Source organism: Callospermophilus lateralis, chromosome 4 (genome assembly GCF_048772815.1).
Source record: "Callospermophilus lateralis isolate mCalLat2 chromosome 4, mCalLat2.hap1, whole genome shotgun sequence".
Classification (NCBI taxonomy): domain Eukaryota; kingdom Metazoa; phylum Chordata; class Mammalia; order Rodentia; family Sciuridae; genus Callospermophilus; species Callospermophilus lateralis.
This window is the reverse complement of record NC_135308.1, coordinates 76,125,369-76,151,173: the sequence shown is the minus strand read 5'-3', so window position 1 is coordinate 76,151,173 and position 25,805 is coordinate 76,125,369. Positions and strand designations below refer to the sequence as shown.

Sequence of the window (25,805 nt, the reverse complement as noted above, 5' to 3'; positions counted from 1 at the left end):
AAAACACAAACACATGCATGCGTGCACACACATACATATATACTCCCTTGTAAAATGTGAAAAATGCAAATATGTAACGCTGGCGTTAGAAAGCACTTTAGCTTTATACTTAAGAAATTATAGGTCCCTGATGTGCCCCCCAAAAATATTTTTCCTTGTCCTTATTCTTTAAATGTCCAACCACAAAGAGAAAAACAGAAAAAAAATAAAAATAAAAGGTTTTAAATGTACATGTTTCAAGTCAATGTCTTGTTAACAAAAAGGTAGCATTTTTTTCCACTTTGGCCATTATTAAAAGATGCAGGCATAGAGCAGGGAATGTTAGACTAGCATGTATTAAAAAAAAAAAAAAAAGTAACATTAACAGAGCATATATCTTTCAAAAAAGACTAAAACACTAACAAATACAAGTCAATGCACATATTTTAAACTAGTGTAACTTTATCTACATTGAGTAAATGTTATTTTGTATACCAGACATTGCAATACTGTTCATTTCTCTGTCATCATGCAAACATGCCAATTTTGTCATTAAAAAAATGTCTTTATTGGGTTATATTTACTTTGCCCTCCCACCCAAATTAAGGGGAAAAAACAAAACATAAAAATGAAAAATACCAATAAAAGAGCCCCGTAAGATTTCATAAACAACTATAAATTAAAGCTGCTACTTTACAGCAAAATGGTAGAATTTTCAGATTTACAGATTAAAAATTCCTGTAATTTAGGCAGATGTTTTCCTCACTCTTTACAAATTTTCAAACACAATGTAATGTTATGCTATCGGATATTGAACCAAATCAATGTTTTGTATAAAAACAAAAGGAACCAGGAACAAAATTTTCATGTGCCTCATGGCCTGAAAGCATACAGTTTTTGGTAATTTAAAAAGTAACTAAGAGAGCCTCCTGACATCATTCTATCCCACCTCTTCTGCCTCTTTGTAGAATCTGTAAATTAGTCAGTAATATCTTATTAGCAAAGGTCTCATCTATTTCCCTCTTCTCTCAACTAATCCTACTAATTTTCCTCTCATCCTCCTGAGCATCCTCCATGAACAGCATTGCAAGTTGGCTTAAAAAAGAAAAGGGAAAAAAGAAAAAGAAGGTTTTACAAGGGTTTTGTTGGTTAATTATTTACCAGTGGAGTCACTCCACTAGGAGTTTGATTTCATTGGCTAGCAGCTGGTTCATGTTGAATAGGCCCCCTGGGAGCTTGGTGAGTAGCTCTCGCTCCGTGCTTTCAGGGTCACTGTCGACAGAGCTGGAACTTGCGCTCATGTTGTCGACAGCAGTGCTGGCAGGGGGACCCAGCTCCGGCTCACTAGTCTCACTGGCCGTGGACACCACGGAGAGCAGGGACATACGCCGGGTGAGCCGGCCAGAGGGCAGAAGGGAGGCGGCATAGTCTGCTATGATACCAGCTACATCTAGATTACAAGCCTTATCAAAGGCGATGAAACCTACATTTGCATTGGCCTCGCAGACACAGAAGGAGCCGTCATCTTTCATCAACAGGTCAATGCCACACACATCCATCCCCAGGATATTAGACACCTGGATAGCTAGCTGCTTTCCTTGTTCACTCAATGAACACATCATTCCCACACCACCTGGCAAAGGAGAAACAAGAAAAAAGTTACCAAAATAACAAAGTTTTGAAGTAAAACTGATGATAGTCTCATAAGGCTAATCCTCTCTTCTAAATCTGTAATGAAAACAAAGGTGCTATTCTAGTATATAACTGGAATTTTGGACTCTAGATTTACTGCATTAGAGATTCTGTCCTTATCTAGTCTCTTAAAGAATTGACTTTAGCACTTTTTCAATGTTACTTTTTCTGAGAAAGTCATTAAACTTTCTCTAAAGCACATCTTACTTGCAATAATATGAACCTAATACACATGCTCATTGACAACCAATAGGAAGTGGTTCCACAACCATCCAAATACAAAATCTACACATGCTGAAGTCTCACACAAAATGATGTAGTACAAAATTTAAAATAAGTTCTAGATTATTTACAATACTGAATACAATGTAAACACTGTATACAAAGTTCTTATACTGTACTGTTTAGGAGTAATGACCCCAAAATACCTCCAACACGTTCAATACAACATCATCACTGCAGGCCTAACTGCACATTACAAAAAGAGACTCAAGATGAACAATGCTCAAACAACAAGTGTGGGGAGAGACCAAGGATCTGTCATATGGCAGGAAACTACAGCAGGGTATGCCCATTCATCACTTGATTTGCAGATTAGCACATGGCAAACTCAAGGTTTGTTTTTGGAATTTGATGGAATAAAAATATATATTTTCAATCTGTAGTTTGTTAAATCTTTGGAAGCAGAACCTGTAGATATAGAGTGCTAATTATATAATGAACTTTTGCACAAAAACAATTAGGCCAATTTATGTTACATAAGAAAAAACTTTTATAAATTTTTAATTTGAAAAGACAGCTGAAATGAAAAATAAAGACCTAGGAAAGAATGGCTGAATATGGCTCTGTTCCTCTATACTCTAATTTATCTTGCCATTCCTAAAATAAAAAAACTTCTGGGTTGTTAACTAGTCGAACACGGTGATATATGGGCTTTGCTGTTATCTGAGAGAAATGAAGCAGAACTAGGTTCTCTCTTAGAGACTAGCTTCAGGATTCTGAAGAGAGAAAGAAGGAAAAGACCTTTGAGAAAAGTTTGAGCGTAACAGCTCTGTGCATTCACAGAAGTACCTCTAACAATATTACATGAGCACGCTTTTCTCCTTGAATTCAAAGAGGCCAAAGAGTAGCTAGACTGGTGTGCTGAGTCCTCCCTACCACCAAAGCTGGTAGGGGAGGTTCAAGAAACAAGGCTTCCCAGTGTCTGCAGAGGACATACATAAAATGATGCAAATAACCAGAGCTGAGTGGGCCCTGATGCAACAAGATAAAAATCAATCTACCACTTGAATGAAAGAAACAAGAAGTTAATGAGATTCAAGTTCAATTTAAAAAGACTTTCTAAAGCAAAAACAAAACATGATTTCCCAATTTAAAAAATTCAGTAGAGAACATCCAAGAACAGCGGTGCACGCCTATAATCCCAACTACTCAGGAGACTGAAATAGGAGGATCTCAAGTTTGAGGTCAGCTTGGGCAATTTAATGAGACTGTCCCAAATTTTAAAAAAAGGCTGGGGATATAGCTCAGTGGTACAGCACCAAGTACAGAACAAAAACATTCAGTAGAGGAACTTAAGGAAAGTCAGTATGTTTGCACACAGCTGTTAATTCCAGCAACTCAGGAGACTGAGGTAGAAGGATTGCAAATTCAAGGCCAGCTTCAACAATTTAATGAGGACCTCAGCCATTTAGCAAGTTCATGTTTCAAAATTTAAAAAGGGCTTGGGATGTAGCTCAGAGTAAAGCACCCTTGGTTCAATCCCCAGTATCGCTGGTGGTAGTGGTGATAATGATGACCATGATAATAAATGGGAACTTAAGGAGAGTACAGTCATTTTTGAGAAATCACTTAGAAGATCAAGGGTAAGAGAGAGAAGATTCAATTTAATAAGATTAAAGATGAAAAAGGAGATATCACCATAGAATCTTCTAAAATCCAAAGGATTATCAGAACCTATTTTGAAAGCTTCTACTCCAATATACTAGAAAGTCTAGAAGATACTGACAAATTTCTAGACACACATAACCTGCCCGAATTGAATCAGGAAGAAGATATACATTATAATCAAGTGAATGAAACTGAAACAGCAATTAAAAGCCTTAGAAAAAAAAGAAAAGCCCAGAACCAGATGGAATCTCAGCTGAGCTCTACCAGACTGTACAGAAAGATTAATACCAATCTTTCTCAAACTATTCCATGAAATTAAAGGGAGAGAACACTCCCAAATACATTCTATAAAGCTAGTATAACTCTGATACCAAAACTAGACAAAGACACATCAAGGAAAGAAAACTACGGATCAATACTCCTGATGAATATAGATGCAAAAATCCTTAACAAAATATTAGCTAACCACATTAAAAAATACAGAAAAAAGATAGTTTTCATGTAAGTTTCATTCCAGAGATACAAGGTTGGTTCAACATACACAAATCAATAAATGTAATTCACCACTTAAAGTAAGGGCAAGAATCACATAATCATCCTAAAAGATGCAGAAAAGGCCTCTGATAAAATTCAGTATCCATTCACATTAAAAATGCTGGAGAAGCCAGGGATTGAAGGAACTTAGCTCAATCTCATAAACGCCATAAATTTATGACAAACCCAAAGCCAACATCATACTGAATGGAGAAAAACTAAAAGTATTTCCTCTAAAATCAGGAAGAAGGTTGTCCACTCCTTCTAACACTAGCCAGGGATCAGGTAAGAAAAGGAAATCAAAGGGATACAAATAAGAAAAGAAGTCAAACTATCTGTTTACAATGACATGATCCTATATCTAGAAGACCCAAAAAAAAAACTTCACCAAAAGATTTCTAGTGCTTATAAATGAGTTCATCAAAGTAGCAGGATACAAGATCAACACCCATAAACCCACAGCTTTCCTGTACTCCAACAGTGATTCAGTCAAAGAAGAAATCAGGAAAATCATTCCATTCACAACAACCTCAACAAACAAACAAACAAACAAACTTTGGAATTAATATAACTAAGGAGATAATTTTACAATAAAAATTATACAACTAATTCCTTTCAAATTCTGTGTGCTCCTACTCTATATCCTATATTTTCAGAAATAAGTCTTTATGTTGAATTTCAAGCTTATCAACACACAGCTTTTTCTTTATAGTTTTATAATGTTTGCATTCTTAACTATGCAACTGTTAAATTTTGCTGTATATTTAAATTTTACATAATAAGGAATCAGACTACATATATTCTCCTCTGACTTGCATTTTTATTCAACATGATGTTTTTGAGATTCATCCATGTGGTTGTATATCTCAGAAAAGTAACTAGGAATAAAATTATGTAGGGTCTAGTAGCCACTACATAAACTTGTTTTTCTCTAAATTAAACGGGGAGCTACTAAAGGACTGTGAGCAAGATCTGATTTGTCTTGCAATATACAGTAATCCTCCCTCATCTGTGGGAAATATGTTGTAAGACACCCCTCTCCTTACCATAGATGCCGGTAATTGTGCATACCAAACCATTTACTATGGTTTTTTTTCCTACAATACCTAGCTATGTTAAAGTTTATTTATTAATTAGTCAGTTAGATATTAACAACAATAATAAAATTTGACAATCATACTGTAATAAAACTGCCCCAACACCACTATTCTTGTACTTTGGAATCATTGTTCAGTGGTTAGTCAATCTGATAACCAAGTTAAAGGTGGGTATTGCGTACAATGTAGATATGCTATACAAAGGCATGATTCATGTCCTAGGTGAGATGGAGGATATCACCAGAGGGTGTAAGACTTCATATACTTAGAATGGTGCATAATTTAGAAGTTACGTATAATTCACTTCTAAAATTTGCTTGTTTTTTCATACTATAAATGAAATAATGAAAAGTGAAACATAAATAGAGAAGAGAATTACTGTTGTACAAGGATCTGTTGTATCATTACTTTGTTAGGAAAAGATGAGAAGGACACAATCCAGAAGACCAATTAAGGGGCTATCAAGGTAATCCAAATAAGAGAAAAATACACTGCTTTTTCTTTATAGTTTTACAATGTTTCCATTCTGAAACGCAATGGTGAGAAATGGGCAGATTTGAATATATTTGGAGAGATTAAAGATTTCAAGGAGTTCTTAAACACTTTGCAGTTAAAGAAAACAGGCGGATTAAGATGACTAGATTTTTGTCTAACCTGAAGAACAGAGTATTCATTGAATGATGAGAATATTGTGGGTAGAACATGAAGTAGGATGGACAGATCAGGTGTTCAAGTATGAACATGGTAAGTAGTTAGTTACTTGTATGAGCAAGGAGTTCAGGGTTAAAGGCTAAATCAAAGATACAAATTTGAAAATAATAAGCATATGATGGTATTTAAAGTCCGGGGCTAGATTACTAAGTAAGTGATATAAACAGAGAAGAGGAAAAATGAAAGACTAACCTCTGATGCACTTCAGTTAGAGATCAAGGAAAACACTTCAGTTAGAGATCAAGGAAAATACACATTTTTAAAAACTATTTATTTTTTAATTGTAGTTGGGCACAATATATTTTATTTATTTCTATGTGGTGCTGTGGATCGAATCCAGGGCCTCGCACATGCTAGGCAAGTGCTCTACTGCTGAGCCACAACCCCAGCCCTGGAAAACACATATTTAGGTAAATCAGAATCAGCAATCTTGTTTGGACTGCTAAGTAAAGTAGGTCATAACATAACATTCAGGCCACAGCCTGAATAAATTCCACTTATATACAAGATAAATATATCTCCAAAGACAAAAACTCTTAAATTTGGTTGGATATCTCATACATGTATTAACTCAGGTTATAAATTCAACCTTGGTGACAGTAAATTTTCATGATCAGAGAATTCTAACTCCATAAAAAAAAAAAATAAAGTATATTGAATTTACAACGTGTTTAAAAATTGTTAAAAAAAAAAACTTATTAAGTAAAAAGGCCTATAGCTGTATACAAATACTGGAAAAAAGCTATAACATTTACTTTATATATCAGAAAGACACCTGCATTACTTTTACCTAGTGAGCAGTTGCTTTGCATTCTCCCATCTGTTGAACAACGTAACATGGTACCAACAACACGGCCTCCGACAACAATGACTCGCACATCCCGTCCATGAGACTCTTTAACATACTTCTGGAACAGGTATGGAGCTTCATGACGAATAAGATGGCTTAGATCAGCCAAATGATGTTTATCTCGAGCCAAGAAAACAGCTTTACCTGTGATTTAAAAATAATAATATATACACATAAGTCAAACTGTGGGCAGTTAATATCTACTACCTGCACATTCTTGAGTATCAATCTATTCTTTCAAAACTAATTACAGCTGGGCATGATAGTGCTTGTCTATAATCTCAGGGATTCAGGAGGCTAAGGCAGGAGGACCACAAGTCTGAGGCCAGCATCAGCAACTTAGTGAGATCATGTCACAAAATAAAATAAAGAGCTGGGGATATAGCTCAGTGGCAAAGTGTCCCTGGGTTCAATTCTTGTTATACAGAAAAAGAAAAGGAAATAAAAAATTACACTTTTTAAAGTTTTCCTTGTTAGAATGTAATTTAATTATAATTAATGAGATAATACAAGAATGTTTAAAGACAAAGCTAATAATCTTCTTCTACCATTCCCTCAACCTCCATACTCCATGGTAAACTAGAACTCATTTTGGCAAATGCTGAAAGGTAAAAATCCAGAGATTAGCCAATAATGCTAGCATCATTTATTAACAAAACTTTTCCCTCTGAGTTAAAAGTATAAGTGTCATATACTATTGTATAATATTAATACTGTATTAGTATGGAGTAACATAGCATGTTATTATACGTGTCAACTTATTTCTAAATTCATTAGTCTGTTCTACTCCTATTTTTGTGCCAATCAAAGTAGCACTTTTTAAATGTAATTATAAATTCCTTTCTTGGGGGACAAAACCCACGTCCCTTCTGATTCAGTCAACAGTTCCAGCTAAACTGATCCAGCCATTCCAGTCAAAGCACTAAATTTGTACTGTCTTCATGTTTATAAATCTTTTTATGCCTTAAACATTCTTCCCTTAACTTGAAGTCATTATATATTTTCACAGACTCTTACAAAAAGACTTATAGTTTGCCTTAAATATCCAAGAATTTAAACTTATAAATTGGGAGAGAGATGATTTAAGTTAGAGATCTAAGGTGTTCAAATTTTTAAGAAGGAAGATAAAAGTAATTAATTTGAGGCTTACTATGAATGTGCATGTAAAACATCAAGAACTCTAAACAGAAACAGCTTCTAGTTAAACTTATCTTGCAATAACCACCTAGAAGTGTGACATGTCACGTACCTATCAATTTCTCTTTATTCTTCAGCATTCTGTTACAAAATCACCCTTATTAATTTTCAAAAATAATTTAAAAATTTTGTATCATGTCAAGAACTTATACAATACCTCTATGACCCCGTGTATTCTTCACTACCATTGGGAACTCCAGTACTTCTGCTTCATCAATCATTTTAGCAAAATTTTCATGGCCACCTGGTTTAGGCAAAAGAAAAAAAAAAAAAAAGAAAAGAAAAGAAAGAAAGAAATCTAAGAACAACAGAAGTATTTTGTGAACAATTTTATGGAGGCCAAAAATAAATAGTACAGGAAGGTAGAAAGTAAGAGTCTGTATGTAGCTAATGTTTTCTTGGAGAACACAAGTAAGTTGAAAGTATTACTCAGTTATCAGTTTTAAAAAACTACTACTTGTAAAACAGGTAATAGCTTTCTTAAACTGTACATATTCTGATATCCAACCTAAAGAAAGTGTCTTTCAGTTAAAAATAATATCATTTTTCATATTTTTAATACTGTAACCCTCCACACAAATAAACAAAGCCACAAGATTTAATATATACATTCCTTTCTCAGATTAAGAAACTAAACAACGAAGGCTGGATAAGGTGTAGCTCAGTAGTAGAATACTAACTAGGCCCTGTACTCAATCACCAATACTGGGGCGGGGTGGGGGGTGGGGGAGGAATGGGGCGGGGAGCGGGCACTGAACACTGAGTTGGTTAACAAAAGATTTATTGGGTTGAGGAGATACTGCATGCATGTATACACCTACAGATGCAGGCATACATACCTCTCTTAATTATCAAACACACAGCTTATTTATTGTTATGCTGTGATTAATAAGAGTTCATTCTACACTGAGGCACTCAGAATCCATGGGTTGTCTTGTTTCTTACTTGTCTTTATTGCCCAGGAACAAATGATACAACAGCAAGATTAGAGCATAAATAGAATGTAGCTAGTAAAAACTCAGCATGATTATAGAGGGAAATTAAGCCATGAAAAAGTTAACTTGCAGTTTAGAGAAATTAAAATAATTCAGCCAACAAATTTTAATCCATCAATATTAGAGTTGATGGATTTGATTAACCTTTTTCTTCTTTTTATTCTCATAAAAGCCAGAATTCCAGAACCCATAATATAAGCTAATATCCCAAAAGTATCAGGAAGACAGAATTCTCATTGGTCCACTTTTTTTTTCTTTTTTCTTTTTTTTTTTAAATAAAGACTGGAAGTATAGATTACAGGTAGAGAACTTGCCTAGCATCCATCAGGCTCTGGGTTTGATTCCTAACCCTGAATTAAAGAAAGTGGCGGGAGGGTGGTGGGGGGAGAACCTCCAAGTATTCAACTGGAGATTTATTTAGAGAAATGTCTGTGGAAAATACTGTACTGATCTTTTCCAAACTAGAAAAACTGGAAGGGCAAGAAATACTTTAGCATAATATTGTTCACAGCACTGCTACTCAAAGTATGGTCTTGTAACCTGTGCGTATTTATGACTTGTTATTGACATATGATAAAAGTAAATGGCAAGCCAAAGTTTGAGGTAAAAGATAACAATTTTATATTTGTGTGATTTCTTATTGTCATTATAATTTTCATAACTTCATAAATATATTTTTAAGAAAATATCTTAAGTGCTTTAAAACAATGTTTCTGAAACTATCTGTAGTTTCAGAATCTTTTTTTTTTTAAAGATCCATCTGCTAAGGATTAATACTCCTGTAAAATACAATAAAAATATCACCACAGTTGCTTTAAAGCTTCTAGTTAGTGTTTACTCTGTTTGTGTTTATCATATGTCAATAACAAGTCATAAACACGTACAGGTTACAAGACCATACTTTGAGTAGCAGTGCTGAACAATATTATGCTAAAGTATTTCTTGCCCTTCCAGTTTTTCTAGTTTGGAAAAGATCAGTACAATATTTTCCACAGACATTTCTCTAAATAAATCTCCAGTTGAATACTTGGAGGTTCTCCCCTCCACCCTCCCGCCACTTTCTTTAATTCAGGGTTAGGAATCAAACCCAGAGCCTGATGGATGCTAGGCAAGTTCTCTACCTGTAATCTATACTTCCAGTCTTTATTTAAAAAAAAAAAAAGTGGACCAATGAGAATTCTGTCTTCCTGATACTTTTGGGATATTAGCTTATAATATGGGTTCTGGAATTCTGGTTTTTATGAGAATAGAAAGAAGAAAAAGGTTAATCAAATCCATCAACTCTAATATTGATGGATTAAAATTTGTTGGCTGAATTATTTTAATTAGAACAGAGCCAAACTCACTTAAGCATTGTCTCTAGCAGTTTCTGCACAACAGTATTATTGAAGGTCACCACAAAGAACTTTACCAAAAAATTTTGCTAACCTCATTCTACCTCATACTGTGAAACTAATCTGAAGATATAACTCAAAATTCTTAATACTGAAAGTCACTCTCTTAAGAAGCTTCTTCATGTTCAAAAAATCTACAAAGTAAATTAATATGGATTTCGAATTTATCAGTGCTTTGAACACTTAGGACATATACTCTTACTAATGGCCTCACCATAAGAGAAAGTATCTGGGAGAGGAACACCGTGGCCAGCTAATTCTTGAAATGTCCAGAACTTATTAACACAGTTAAGGATGGCTTGGGGTCGGTTCATCAATCGGCATCCCATCTTCTCTAGATGGCGCAAAACAGTGATGTCACTATCACTTTGTACCCAAGGGGTTGGAACTCTCACAACCACCACTTGGGGGTAGGCAGAGATTAGTTCTCCATTGATCCGTAGACCTAAAATACAGGAATGAAACCAAAATCTTTAGAAAGGAATAGATAATAAAACAGAGGAATAGTTATACACAAAAACTTAGATCAAAAAATTAAATGTACTATGTTGTTAATATTGGGTTGGGAGAGAGACACATTCCTTTGTAAGAAAAAAGAAAATTCCTATACTGGTTAACTAAATCATATATATGCCAACAATGATTACTACACAGCCATTAAAAAGAATGTCATGTCATGAATATCACAATATCACACATACATACACCCAGAGACATACACCTACCCCTCAATGTTTCTGTCCTAACTTTACTATAAGTGTTACCTCAATTACTATGTCTAAAAGCTAATTAAAGCCAAAGAACTAAAGTCAGCATACTATAATGATACATACATACCCATGTTTACAGCAGCATAATTCACAACAGCCAAACTACAGAACCGGCCTGGGTGCCCATCAACAGATGAATGAATAAAGAAAATGTGGTATATGTACACAATGGAGTTTTATTTAACCATAAAAAATGAAATTATATCATTTGTGGGAAAACTGGATGGAACCTGAGAATATTTCATGAACATAAGTGAAACCCAGAAAGTCAGGGGTCATGTTTTTTCTCACATGTGGAAGTCAGAAAAAGGGAAAAAAAGGGTAGAGGGTGATCTCATAAAAAGTGAAGGGAGACTGGTAGAGAAGAGAGGAGAGAAAAGGGAAATAATGGAGAATGATATTGGCCAAATTATATTGTTCTACTGTGTGCATGTACGAATATACAATAACAAATCCCCAAATAATGTACAACTGTAATGCACCAATGAAAATATGAAAAAAAATTAAATCAAAGCGAATAATAAAAATTAATTATTTATATATCTGTTTCTCCTCACAAAATCTTGACAACAAGGACCTTATTTGTCTCATTTATTAATCCATCCTGAGCATTTAGAAAAGAATATCAATACATAGTAATTGATTAATGTTATTCAATGAACTGTCCTTCAGTAAGGGATTGATCATAGGTTACTTCTATAAAATGTAATTCAATTCAGCCCACCAAAAAATGAATGCTATATATGCATTGACATAGAAAGAGGTCTCTGATAGACTTCTAAAGTAATTTGTATAAAAAATATAAAACCTGAATGTTTTAAAAAGTATATGTTTTCTATATACTTAAGACTACAGTGGGGAAAATACATCAATAACACTGAATACTTACAGAATTGGATGGGAGGTGAATACTTTTGAAATTTTTTAATGAGTGCTTTAAAAATAAATATACATAAAATTTTAAAGTCAAAGTCGGTTTTAAGGAGTAACTTATGAATACCTTGTTCCTGTATTATTTAGAGCCTCCCTAAATAGAAATATTAGATAAAAGCTCAAGGATCTTCTCAATTTATATGCCTCAACTATAATTTTATTGATGTTTAAGATACTTCTATTAGGGTAAGTTGATAAGTAAGCAAGATCACATGCTAACGAGTTTTTAATTAAGAGAGTGTACTGGACATTTCCTGTTTACAGAACACACCATCCCTATCTTTCACCCCTCCCACCTATGGCAGGATCTTAGAAGCACTTCCCATATACCACATGACAGCAGAATTCTATTATGAGAATCCACCAATGACATGACCCTCATATAACATTTTGATGGTGAAGGAAAATTAGAAATTATTCTCCCCTAGAGTCTATGTTGTCATCAGCAGATATAAAGTTTGCCAGAGGCTTCCCAACATTCCCCTCAAGCATCCACTCTGCTATTATAGGTACCTTGAGATCATGGACAACAGACTTCTAGAATCCTACACTTACTCATTTCTTAAGCTTTACCAAGGGCTTGACTAAGATAGGCAAATCTAAAGAGTATTTTTTTTTTAAAACTGGGGAAAAGAACACATACTACCATTGAGAATTAAAGTTTGGAGACAAAGATAGAAATGGGAAAGTTGAGGGCTAAGGGATAGCTCAGTTAGCTCAGTGGTAGAACACTTGCCTAGTATGTATGAAGTCCTAGGTTCAATCACCAGTACTACATAAAAAGAAAGGAAAAACTCAGCTTGATTAAAGCACATCTATAATTCTGACAACTTGGGAGGCTACAGCAGAAAGATTGCAATTTAGCAAGACCCTTTCCCAAATTAAAACAAAGAGCTGGGGATGTAGTTCAGAGCCCTGGGGTTCAATTTGCAACACTCCCCATGCCCCTCCCAAAAGGGATATGACTTGAGAGTAGAATGATTCTTGTGACTAGAATAAACTGTCCATCTGCTACCACCAGAAAATGGGGGTGATTCTGCCAAAATCAGAATCAGATTTATATCGTACAAAGTCTATAGATATTATTGAGAAAATGAAGAAACTCAATGCCTCCTTTAACAGAACTGAACACTGCTATTTTAGGTAAGCAAAAGGTGGTCCAAGACTGGAGACAGAGTGTGAATCAAAAAGGCAAAGTGACATCTTCTAGGATCATGTGCTACAGATCTCTTAGGTTTTTCTAGCAAATGCTACTCTTTGATGTACAGCTCACAAACTGAAATAAAAAGAATGGCTGACATTTCTTAGATCCATGTTATTCAGAATATAAATGTGTACAAATGTGTAAACAACTTTACCTACCATTTCATCATACTCGCTCTAAAAACACATATTCCAAATGATACTACTCAATTTTGTTTTCAACACCACTCCCACTCATTCATTCATTCATTCATTTAATCATTTATCATAATACTGGGAGTTGAACCATGCATGCCAGGCAAATGCTCTACCACTGAACTAGTCCCCAACCCCTTATATTGTCTTTAAATTAAGATCTTAAACATTAATTTATCAAACTATTCATCTAGTTTGTAAACTTAAAACCGAGAGCAAGATTTCAACATGAATATTTTGGATATAAATATTAGATTAAGTGTATGAGCAAGCATTAACAGCCAATGAAGAGTTAACCTTAGAACAGCACTGGGATAAAGAACATATTTGTTCCTTTTTATTTTTTAAGATAAAAAAAATGTATTACTTTTTTTTTTTTCTTTCTTTTTTTTTTTATTTATTTATTTTTTTTTAATTTTCCTCTTTCATACATTTGATTCATGTGAGTTATGCTTTTCCATTTTTACCCCAAATACAAATTGCAGAATCACATCAGTTATACATTCACCATGTTTACATAATGCCATATTAGTGACTGTTGTATTCTGCTTATTACAAGATCACTGCTGTTGTCAAAGTAGAGTGAGGGTATTATGAGGCAATCTCTAATTTGAAAGATTCCTTAGGTTATTAAACAATTTTCTTCCCCATAATTAAATGGGGAATTCCTCAAAGCCTACCCTGAACTTCTGCTCTTTGAAAGTAGAGTTTGACTATACTATTAATAATAAACCCTAGTGTTTATTTCTCAGGAAAGACAAACAGACAACTCATAGGCTTCTTGCTGAATGGCATTTATATTCTTCCATCCTCTAGAGTTCTGAAGGATTTTTCAGGATTTCTGGAATCTTTCAAATGTTTATGGAATTCTAAGAATGTTAATAGAAATGTCAAGTGAAGGTACTGTTTTATATACCACTAAAAACACTCATAATCTTTGTGTCAAAATCATGTTGCAAGGACACAGAAGACAGCATTGAGGTGCTCTGACCAGCTAAATTTGAGATGCTCTGACCATCGGGGGAAAAAAAATACACCAGGCACAGTGATACATACTGTAATACCAGTAGTTCTGTTGGTTGAGGCAGGAGGATCCCAAGTTCAAGACTAGCCTCAGCAACTTAGCAAGGCACTGAGCAATTTAGAGAGACCCTTACTCAAAATAAAGAAACAAAAACCAAAAAACAGGCTGGGGATGGGTTTGGTGTTTAAGGGCCACTGGGTTCAATCCTTGGTACCAAAATAAGTAGATAGATAGACAGAAAGATTAATTTAAAGCCAAAACTGGTAACAATAAATTTTTTTAAAAAGTTCGTGAATCTATAATTATATGAAGAGCAAGCTGGGTGCGGTGGTGCACACCTATAATCGCAGCAGCTCGGGAAGTTGAGGCAGGAGGAGTTCAAAGCCAGCTTCAGCAACTTAGCAAGGCTGTAAGCAACTCACTGAGACCCTGTCTCTAAATAAATACAAAAAAGGGCTGGGGATGTGGCTCAGTGGTTAAGGGCCCCTGAGTTTAATCATTAGTACCAAAAAAAAAAAGTGGGGGAGGGGGCTTAAAAAAAGAATTTCACTTGTTTCCACCTGAGGAGACTAATATATAACTATGAATTGGTAATGTGAGAAAACTACAATTATCCTACCATTTTTGAAGAACATTATCAATATGGGAATTACTTTTAAATACAAATGCCAACTAATAAATCAATAATAGTGGCACAAACTTTCATTTTGTATTTCTGGGTCTTATATATAAGAAGTACACACCATTACCTATGAAGTAAATTTTGCCCAAAATGTGCAACTTAGACATAATCATACAAATATATAGAAAATGTCATGAGGCAGATATCAAAAAGAAATGATCAGATAAATCTAGAATGTGATATAACTCTTCTGATCACCTTTAAACAATGTGATTCCAGAAATAAAGATGTCGAGGTTGTTCTACATTTAAGGCTATGTAGACATTACATTCAAATGAATTCATTAATGTTACCAGAGCCAATCTGAAAAGACTAACTTAAAAATTTGATATGTTGAGTTCAACTAAGAAATCTGACTCTAGAGCCTACATATATTAGACTACTATATATTATATATATAATATATATATTAAACAGTCAATTTTCTTAGGTATGCTAATAATATATAAGATTATGTGTTGATGCCCTTATTTTCTGGATAAAGTATTTAGGGGTAAAATGAAAATGAGATGCTATTTAATCTGAAATGTTAGCTCCTTTAAAAACTGTATTATGCATATGAATGTATACCTATTATGAGAGAGAGAGAGAGATGGAAGAAGGTTTTAATAAAAAGCTGGGTTGAAGGAAAAGAAATCAAGATACCATATCAAATTCCTGAGTATTCTACAAAGAAAACTGATGCTGGATCATTCACATTTCAAAATTTCTTGTATTTGATACAGTTTTTCTACTTTTTTTTTTTTTAAATGGTTTCTTTTCTTCTATCTCACCAACACCAAAAGCTCTATCTATTTTCCCCCACGGCTCCATTTCTCTTGCCATTTACATATCAAGTGTCATGACAACGACAAAAAAGGTATTTACCAAACTAAATTAAAAAAGAAAAAGAAAAAAAAGCCTTAGGGAGGTGGTTCATGCCTGTAATCCTAGCAGCTTGGGAGGTGGAGGCAGGAGGATCTTGAAAGTTCAAAGCTAGCCTCAGCAACTTAGTGAAGCCCTAAGCAACTCAGTGAGACCCTGTCTGACTAAAATATAAAAAGGGCTGGGGATGTGGCTCAGTGATTGTGTGCCCCCTGAGTTCAATCCCTGGTACCCATACCCACCGTCCAAAAATAGTTATAAAAAGAAAAAAGATCAGATAATTCTAAACATTTTAAGGTATTCAGGGCATTATGAATCTCTTTTCTAATTAATCTGTTCGAGTATTAACTAATAAAAGATTTCAGCAAATGAACACAGGTCATATAGTAATACAGAACTAATACATAACATAAACGTTAATTTATCTTTTTTTTTAATTAATTGTTATTGTTGGTTGACGTTAATTTATCTTCATGTACATCTATGTCCCCTTGTGCTTTTTAAAAAAATTTTATTTGTTCTTTTTATTTATATCTAACAGGAGAATGTATTTTGACATCTTTATGCTTTTTTTTAATCACTGGTTTGTGCCCCTACTTCAATCCAATCAGGTTCCAAATTAATTTAAAAAGAAAACATAATTATCTAAATTTTAAAAAGAACAGACCAACTGGTAATATGAAAATGGTACCAAGAATTAGGTAACTCAATAGTGACACAAAGCATTAACTCATATTAATTTTCAAGCATCAAAAACAAGTATAAGAATATGCTTATAATGTAAGAATGTGACTTTCATATCTGCTTAGTGGCTTCCTAAAAAGATATGTTTGTTTCCTAAAATAATTTCCCTCTTTAACACATCAGCAATACTACTTCTCCCCTCCAATATCTTAATATGCCCCAGGAAGGAACAAAATTTTTATCTTTGAAGGTATGGTCTCTTGGAAATGATGTGAAACCAACAAAATTCCTTATCCAGATCCCTTGTCAAGGGAACAGAAACAAAAAGACTATTCACTCCTCATTATCACTGAGCACTGCTGCATGTAGCCAAGAGTGATGGTTTAAAGTGAGAAGAGATAAGAGAAAGGGGAAAACAAAAAGCAGGCAAAGAAGCAATCAGATTAAGGATGCTCTGTTTTTTTCAAAGTACCATTTAAAATAGATGGGCTCAGTGGTACACTTCTGTAATCCCAGTGACTCTGAAGTCACTGAAGCTGATGATTGCAAATCTGAGACAAACCTCAGCAAATCATTGAGGATTTAAGCAACGTAGTGAGACCGTGTCTCAAAATAAAGCAGCTACCCTCCCCACCATCCCCAGTACAAAATAATAATAATAATAATGATGCTGATGGCTGGGGATGTGGCTCAAGCGGTAGTGCACTCGCCTGGCATGCGTGCGGCCCGGGTTAGATCCTCAGCATCACATACAAACAAAGATGTTATGTCCGCCGAAAACTGAAAAATAAATATTTTTAAAAAATAATAATAATAAAGAAAAAGGGTCTGTGGTCAACATAACCAACTGTATCCTAATAGTTGGCAAAGGGGGTAAGACACATCAAATAGAATTGTAATGCTAAAATAATGTGATTCAATTCATTGTTAAATTTTGTGAATGCTTACATTCAAGCTCTGCAATTCAATTTTCTCTTCAGCTTTTCTACACCTAGACAGTGAAATAAAAATCACTCAGGAAACGGAAAATGTAATGAAACTGATAAACCAAAAAGATAAACCTTAGGGATTCAATCAATCTTTTATTCACTCAAATATATTTGCTGAGTACCTGCTTTATTCGGGTACTGAATCTTGGGGTTAAGGTCCAAGAAGTTTTAAGGGCGACAGCAGAGGGAAAATACATATAGAGTACTTAATACACGATTAGCACATAGTAAGTTCTTTATAATAGTTATTAAATACTCTTAGCTATCCTCTGAAATGGAAATGAGGACAACCACTCCATTCACAATATCCCCCCCAAAAATAAAATACTTAGGAATCAACCTAACAAAAGAGGTGAAAGACTTATACAATGAAAACTACAGAACCCTAAAGAGAGAAATAGAAGAAGATCTTAGAAGATGGAAAAATATACCCTGTTCATGGATAGGCAGAACTAACATCATCAAAATGACGATATTACCGAAAGTTCTCTATAGGTTTAATGCAATGCCAATCAAAATCCCAATGGCATTTCTTATAGAAATAGAGAAAGCAATCATGAAATTCATATGGAAAAATAAAAGACCCAGAATAGCAAAAAAAATGCTAAGCAGGAAGGGTGAATCAGGCGGTATAGCGATACCAGACTTCAAACTATACTACAGAGCAATAGTAACAAAAACAGCATGGTACTGGTCCCAAAACAGGCGGGTGGACCAATGGTACAGAATAGAGGACACAGAAACCAATCCACAAAACTACAACTATCTTATATGATAAAGGGGCTAAACGCATGCAATGGAGGAAGGATAGCATCTTCAACAAATGGTGCTGGGAAAACTGGAAATCCATATGCAACAAAATGAAACTGAATCCCTTTCTCTCGCCATGCACAAAAGTTAACTCAAAATGGATCAAGGAGCTTGATATCAAATCAGAGACATGGCTCTGATAGAAGAAAAAGTCGGCTACGATCTACATACTGTGGGGTCAGGCTCCAAATTCCTCAATAGGACACCCATAGCACAAGAGTTAATAACTAGAATCAACAAATGGGACTTACTCAAACTAAAAAGTTTTTTCTCAGCAAAAGAAACAATAAGAGAGGTAAATAGGGAGCCTACATTCTGGAAACAAATCTTTACTCCTCACACTTCAGATAGAGCCCTAATATCCAGAATATACAAAGAACTCAAAAAATTAGACAACAAGATAACAAATAACCCAATCAACAAATGGGCCAAAGACATGAACAGACACTTCTCAGAGGAGGACATACAATCAATCAACAAGTACATGAAAAAATGCTCACCATCCCTAGCAGTCAGAGAAATGCAAATCAAAACCACCCTAAGATACCATCTCACTCCAGTAAGATTGGCAGCCATTATGAAGTCAAACAACAACAAGTGCTGGCGAGGATGTGGGGAAAAGGGTACACTTGTTCATTGTTGGTGGGACTGCAAATTGGTGCAGCCAATCTGGAAAGCAGTATGGAGATTTCTTGGAAAGCTGGGAATGGAACCACCATTTGACCCAGCTATTCCCCTACTTGGTCTATTCCCTAAAGACCTAAATAGAGCATGCTACAGGGACACTGCTACATCGATGTTCATAGCAGCACAATTCACAATAGCAAGACTGTGGAACCAACCTAGATGCCCTTCAATAGACGAATGGATAAAAAAAATGTGGCATTTATACACAATGGAGTATTACTCTGCGTTAAAAAATGACAAAATCATAGAATTTGGAGGGAAATGGATGGCATTAGAGCAGATTATGCTAAGTGAAGCCAGCCAATCCCTAAAAAACAAATGCCAAATGTCTTCTTTGATATAAGGAGAGTAACTAAGAACAGAGTAGGGACGAAGAGCATGAGAAGAAGATTAACATTAAACAGGGACGAGAGGTGGGAGGGAAAGGGAGGGAGAAGGGAAATTGCATGGAAATGGAAGGAGACCCTCAGGGTTATACAAAATTACATACAAGAGGTAGCGAGGGGAAAGAGAAAAATAATACAAGGGGGAGATATGAACTGCAGTAGAGGGGGTAGAGAGAGAAGAGGGGAGGGGAGGGGATGGGAGGGGGATAGTAAAGGATAGGAAAGGCAGCAGAATACAACAGACACTAGTATGGCAGTATATAAATCAATGGAAGTGTAACTGATGTGATTCTGCAATTTGTATACGGGGTAAAAATGGGAGTTCATAACCCACTTGAATCAAAGTGTGAAATATGATATATCAAGAACTATGTAATGTTTTGAACAACCAACAATAAAAAATAAATAAATAAATAAATACTCTTAGCTCACATAGTGGGTTGATATATGTTGATGGCCTGTTAGCTATCACTACTACTATAACTAGAAAACTTGTTTCTTTATGGCTTTTGCCCTCTAGCCTTAAACTTATCTGGCTTATTTCATTTTTAATGCATAAAAGATACAATAGTAGAAATGAGACTTCACTTCACTTAGAATGAAATCTTCCTAATATGGTTTGGATTTTAAGTTAAAAATACTATATCCAGGGATAGGGATGGAGCTAAATGACAGAGCTTCTGCCTAGCACACATGAGGCCCTGAGTTCAATCTCTAGCAGTAGAGAAGGTTGGGAGGGGCCAGATCCTTTAAAATACTCTATCCAATACTCAGAGAGGGAGTGTGGCCAAAGTCACAAATTCCTTAGAGGTCAGCCTGGCAATTTATTGAGACTCTAAAGTCTCAAAAAAGCAAGGAGTTGTGGATAGAGCTCACTGGTAGTAGGTCCCTGGGTACCACTCCACTCCAAATACAGTACCAAATGTGCCTCACTCTTCGCTCTCTACCCTCCAAGAGTACTGGGTATATCATCAGAGCCAGGGTGTACTCACTGAACTCACTGGGAGAAAGATACTTAAATACTTAAATTAAGGTGCTCTCATAGGTTGAAATGCACCTAAAGCCAATGTGCATTCCCAAAACCCACCCCTACTCCAAACAGACAAGAAAACTAGCTCCGTTTTTGTTTATTTCACCCCAGTGACCCAGCTTGACTTTCCAGAGCTCCACCACTCTTCCCAGGTTGGGGCCCCAATAAAGGATTTGTCTTTTCATTCATTTAAAAGTAAACAAGAAAACTACATCTAAACTAATAATTGCATTTTATTGTATTTTCTTCTCTCATAAAATAACATGCTATGTAGAAACAATAAAGAAAAGCTATATAGAAGATAAGTAAACAAGTGTTTAAGTCACTGATAATAAAACCAGCCATAAAAATTTACTTCATTCTTCTAGCAACAAACTACTCTAGGAGAGAAAGGATACGAAGCTTTTTAATGCAATGAAGAAAAGTCTGCCTCTGCCCAATTTTGAAAAGAAATAAATTCTTTTTAAAAGTGGCTCCTAGTTAAAATCAAATGTTTTCATTAATCTATTTTTTTTTAATCAAGAATAGTTTAAACTTCATTATCTAAAGCTTTCAAATACAGCCATAAACAGAAACATATGGACTAATGAACAATAAAGAAGGGGAAATATAAAACTTTGAATACTGAACTTTTTGAAGAAAATTGTTTAGAAAATATAATATTAAGTTTACCCTCCCACAATGCATTTAAATCTCCACTACTCAGGAATAATAATGAGGGAAGAGCAAAGGCAAAAAACAAGAAATAGGTAGGTAATATTGCAATAACTTCTCTGGCATGTAAACAATGGCTCCACCATTCAACTCCAATCTCTGCCCTTATTAATAGGTTAATAAATAGTTAGGACAATCAGACCTAACTACGTAATTGTAAAGCCCAAGCTCTTTTTTACAATGTCGTACAACTTCCCCCTAAAATCCCTAGCTGTGCTAATTATCTAAGCAGCATATAATAGCTGGGAGACTCCTTTTAGCCGGAATATTTTCTAACGACGGTACCTGCAGTCAAGAATTTAAAGATCTGAACTCCTCATTCATGCTCTGCTTTCTCTCTAATGTTATTTAGAAGCCCATTCTAGCCTCTTAACTCCAAATTCTTCACAATCTTTCAAAGTATTCTTTGTCAATAGCTACCAAGGTCTCCTGATCCTTGCCCTTAACAAGTCCAAGTGAATAAAGATAATTTTCCAATTATCAGTTTCACTTCAAGTAACATGAGTTTTCAAATTCTCATACTGAAATAAGAAAAGTGATCTTTATTGCTTTTTGCCCTATCTATACCAGGTAAACAATATTCTAATGGTCTATTGTCTGTGATCTGTTCTCTAACAGGGGAGGCTGAGACAGGATGATTTCAAGTTCAAGGCCAGCCTCAGCAACTTAGCAATATCCTGTCTCAAAAGAAAATATAAAAAGTCTGGAGATATAGACCAGTAGTAAAGTGCCTCTGAGTTAAATCCCTAGTACTCCCCACCCCACCCCCACACCCCCCAAAAAGGAAAACCGGGCTTAGAAAAAAAGACAATTTTTGAAATCTAGGAAACAACCTAGAGTCTCATCAAGGTATTGTACCAAAATGATTAAATTCCATTTTCTCCTATTCTTGAGTCAAACTGCTCATATTCAAAGGGTAAGAGACATAATGACAAACTCTGATGGCTCAGTTTGGTTATAAAAGCAGAGAACCTTGAATAACTACACAATCAACACTGTACAATAATGGAAATGGGAATTTCTCAAAAGAAAGTGCATTTGCTATTAGTAAAGCAAAAAAATGGGAAAAGAGGGGTTGATCAAAGAGGCACTGGTCATTGGAGGAATGACGAAGAAATATTATATCAGAGGCCCAAAACTGAACAAATAATTTTATGCATATGAGTGTACTAATTCTCATATATTTATAACATTTTATGAGATTATTCTTATAACAATGCCTTCAGTGGACAGGGACAAGAGATACTACATGTCTTGTTACGTTTCATCACTATCTCATCCCACATCATTACTAAGGGAACTATTTTGACATGATGCATAAGGACCTGCTTATTTTACAAGAATATAACATTTACTTCAATTTGTATAGTAACTTTTATTCATACAGCTAGACCCACTGTTTAATATTCAATACCACATTAAAAAAAAAAAAAAAGAAAGAAAACACAACTACCACCATTTCCAAGAGCCATCTGATCCCTAAAATCTGAAACAATTTAAACATCAGGGTCACAAAATACCAAATACCAACATTTTCCTGAACTACTTTGGAAAAGGACAGACAATCACTCTGATACAGGCATGGTCACTTAGTCCTGGTAGAGAAGATAAGGTTTCATTCCAGTACCTCACCCAAGAACTAATAACTAAAAGGCAGACTGATTTAGTATGCAGACTATAATCAAATCTCCCTGGTACTCTGTTAACAGAAGGAGCTTAAAAAAAAAAAAAAAAAAAAAAAAAAAGACCTAAGTACCTAAAAAAGAAGACATTATTTCCTGATAAGATATAAAAGCTTTCTCCTTTAAATATGTTTTTAGCATTTCAGAAAAGAGAAAATGTATATGTCTAACACCATACCTTGTATATAATAGGTAATCTCAAACCATTTCTTCTCAATTAACTCAGAGAAAACTTTCAAGTAGATTTAAGGAAAATGTTTAATTAGTGATAACTGAGTTATCAATAACAATAATCATAAATAACTGAATCAATACCACATGGAAAATCTAATGACTTTAAATTAGGGAAGAGAGCATAGTATATTCCTGTTAAAAATACATAATTTGAAATGAAAACTAAAACATTAAAATAAGAGAATATATATAAAAGCAAAATGGAATCTTCTCGCAAAACAATTTAAAAAAAGAGTGAGAGAGACAGACTCTCGTTTCCAGACTCAATGGCATTGCAGTTTTAAAATGAGAAAAGGAGATTGTAAACTGTTATAGATATGACAAGAATTTTGGAAAGTATAAAGCTGAGTTGTTCTCTTTCCTCAAAGAAGATTGACAGTCCATAAAAAGGTTGATGGCTCAAGTATAAAATCACAGTCACACTGGGCATGGTGGCACACACCTGTGATTTCAACAGCTTAAAAAGGTGAGGAAGGAGAATAATGAGTTCAAAGACAGCCTCAGCAACTTAGCAAGGACCTAAGCAACTTAGGGAGACCACCCCCCTCCAAAAAAAAAAGCAAAAAAGCTGGGGACATGGCTTAGTGATTAAGCACCCCTGGGTTGTTCAATCCCTAGTACAAAAAAAAAAAAAAAAACACACAATAACAGGCTAACTTGTAAATTGACATAATCACTTTTATGTATGATAAATTACCTACACAGGTGTTAACATATGCATAAGATTTTAAGACTTAAATAATTAAACAAGTCTATTATAATCAAGTATAATGTCTTCCTTTTTCCATGATCTTTTGCAAATTTCTGAAAGCAATGTGGATTTTGCAGGCTACAGAGTAATAAGAAAACTTTACTTTTGGGGCTGGGGATGTGGCTCAAGTGGTAGCGCGCTCGCCTGGCATGCGTGCGGCCCGGGTTCGATCCTCAGCACCACGTACAAACAAAGATGTTGTGTCCGCCAAGTACTAAAAAATAAATATTAAAAAAAAAATTCTCTCTCTCTCTCACTCTTTCTTTAAAAAAAAAAAGAAAAGAAAACTTTACTTTAAATCAAATCAGGAAACTACATGAGAAATAACAAATAATCAGTTCAAGCTTTCTATTTATTTTCTCTATTATGGAATACTTCAAACAAAATTTTGCAAACAGTGTAATAAATCCAAGTTATTATTACCACTTTCAACTATTATCAGAACACAACTAACCTTGTTTTCACCTAATATGCCTAAAACTTCCCCCAGCACAAATAATCTGGGTCTACAAAACAAGACATAATTTACTTCATCCTTGTCTCAACATTTTTTCTCCTTTTCCCAAAAGGTCATGAATCTTTTCTTCAATTATAGTTTAAACTTGCATTATTTATTTCTGCAAAAATTATATTTATACACTGTCCTCCCCCCCCCTAGATAATGGTAGCATTGTATCCCTTTTCCCAATTTACTAATTTCTCTTAGGAATATCCCATTTTTCTGGGCACAGTGGCATATACATCTGTAATTCCAGTGATTCCGGAGGCTAAAGCAGGAGGATTGCAAGTTTGAGGCAGCCTCTAGCAACTTTGTGAGGCCCTAATCAACTTAGTGAGACCTGTCTCAAAGTGAAAAATAAAAAGGGCTGGGAATTTAGCTCAGTGGTAAAGTGCCCCTGGGTTCAATTCCCAGAACCAAAACAAATACACAAAGTGATAAATATCCGATATGACAGATATGCCAGTGACCCTGATTTGCTCATAAACATTATATGCATGTATTTAAATGTCACACCGTATCCCATAAATATGTAAAATTTAGTAAAATATAGTAATGTCAATTAATATAAAAATACATGAAAAAACAAAAAAGGAGTATCATGTTTTAAGCAGTAGATATTTTGGTATGTATCTCAAGAGAAGGACTCTTAAGGAATGTAAACTTTCCTTAAATACAACACAAAACCACAAACAAAAAAGAAAGAATGTGTATATATGAGACTGCAAATTATAAACTTCTATATACCAAAGGCATTATTAACAGTAAAAATGTAAGCCATACAGTGAAGAATATATTTACAAAAGGATATCCATTGTGACTTGTATCTAGAATATATAATATAAAAACAAAAAGTTAAAAGATCAATAATTTTAAAATGAGCATAAACCTAAAGAACATGAGTCCTTTCTGATTTAAATAAAAAGGGTACAATAATTCCATTTAATTAATGTAGGATAAAAGAGAAAAAATAGCATTAGAATACTGCAGCAGGAAGTATGATGCCACACACCTGTGATGCCAGCTACTTGGGATGCTAAAAGCAGGAGGACTGCAAGTTGAAGGCCAGCATGAGCAAAATAGAGAAAATCACTTTAAAAAAAAAAAAATTCAGCACTAACTTCAAGCAATACCAACTGGTAAATGCTAACATTAGTGGACAAAAGTTTAAAGAGAAACAGGATAACTGCACAGTCTGAAGATATCTTCCCCCTTATCAATTATTAATTATATAGGGAAAAATAGTTAAGCTGACAGACACAAGCTCAACTAAGTGATCAAGATTAACACCAACAGTAATAGGACATAGCAGCATCACGGATGCCCTGA

The 25,805-nt window shown here is 34.7% G+C and overlaps 1 protein-coding gene across 1 annotated transcript in view; it reads right to left on the bottom strand.

The window, feature by feature from the left end:
- Window positions 1-1,148: 1,148 nt before the first annotated feature.
- Window positions 1,149-25,805, bottom strand: part of Rimklb (ribosomal modification protein rimK like family member B) — a 37,861-nt gene continuing 13,204 nt past the window's right edge. Inside the window, exons 2-5 of the mRNA XM_076852633.1 lie at window positions 10,554-10,784; window positions 8,108-8,194; window positions 6,694-6,897; window positions 1,149-1,612 (exon numbers count right to left, since the gene is read on the bottom strand). Of these exons, the coding sequence (XP_076708748.1) occupies window positions 1,149-1,612; window positions 6,694-6,897; window positions 8,108-8,194; window positions 10,554-10,784 (986 nt within the window). The remainder of the gene's footprint in view (window positions 1,613-6,693; window positions 6,898-8,107; window positions 8,195-10,553; window positions 10,785-25,805) is intronic.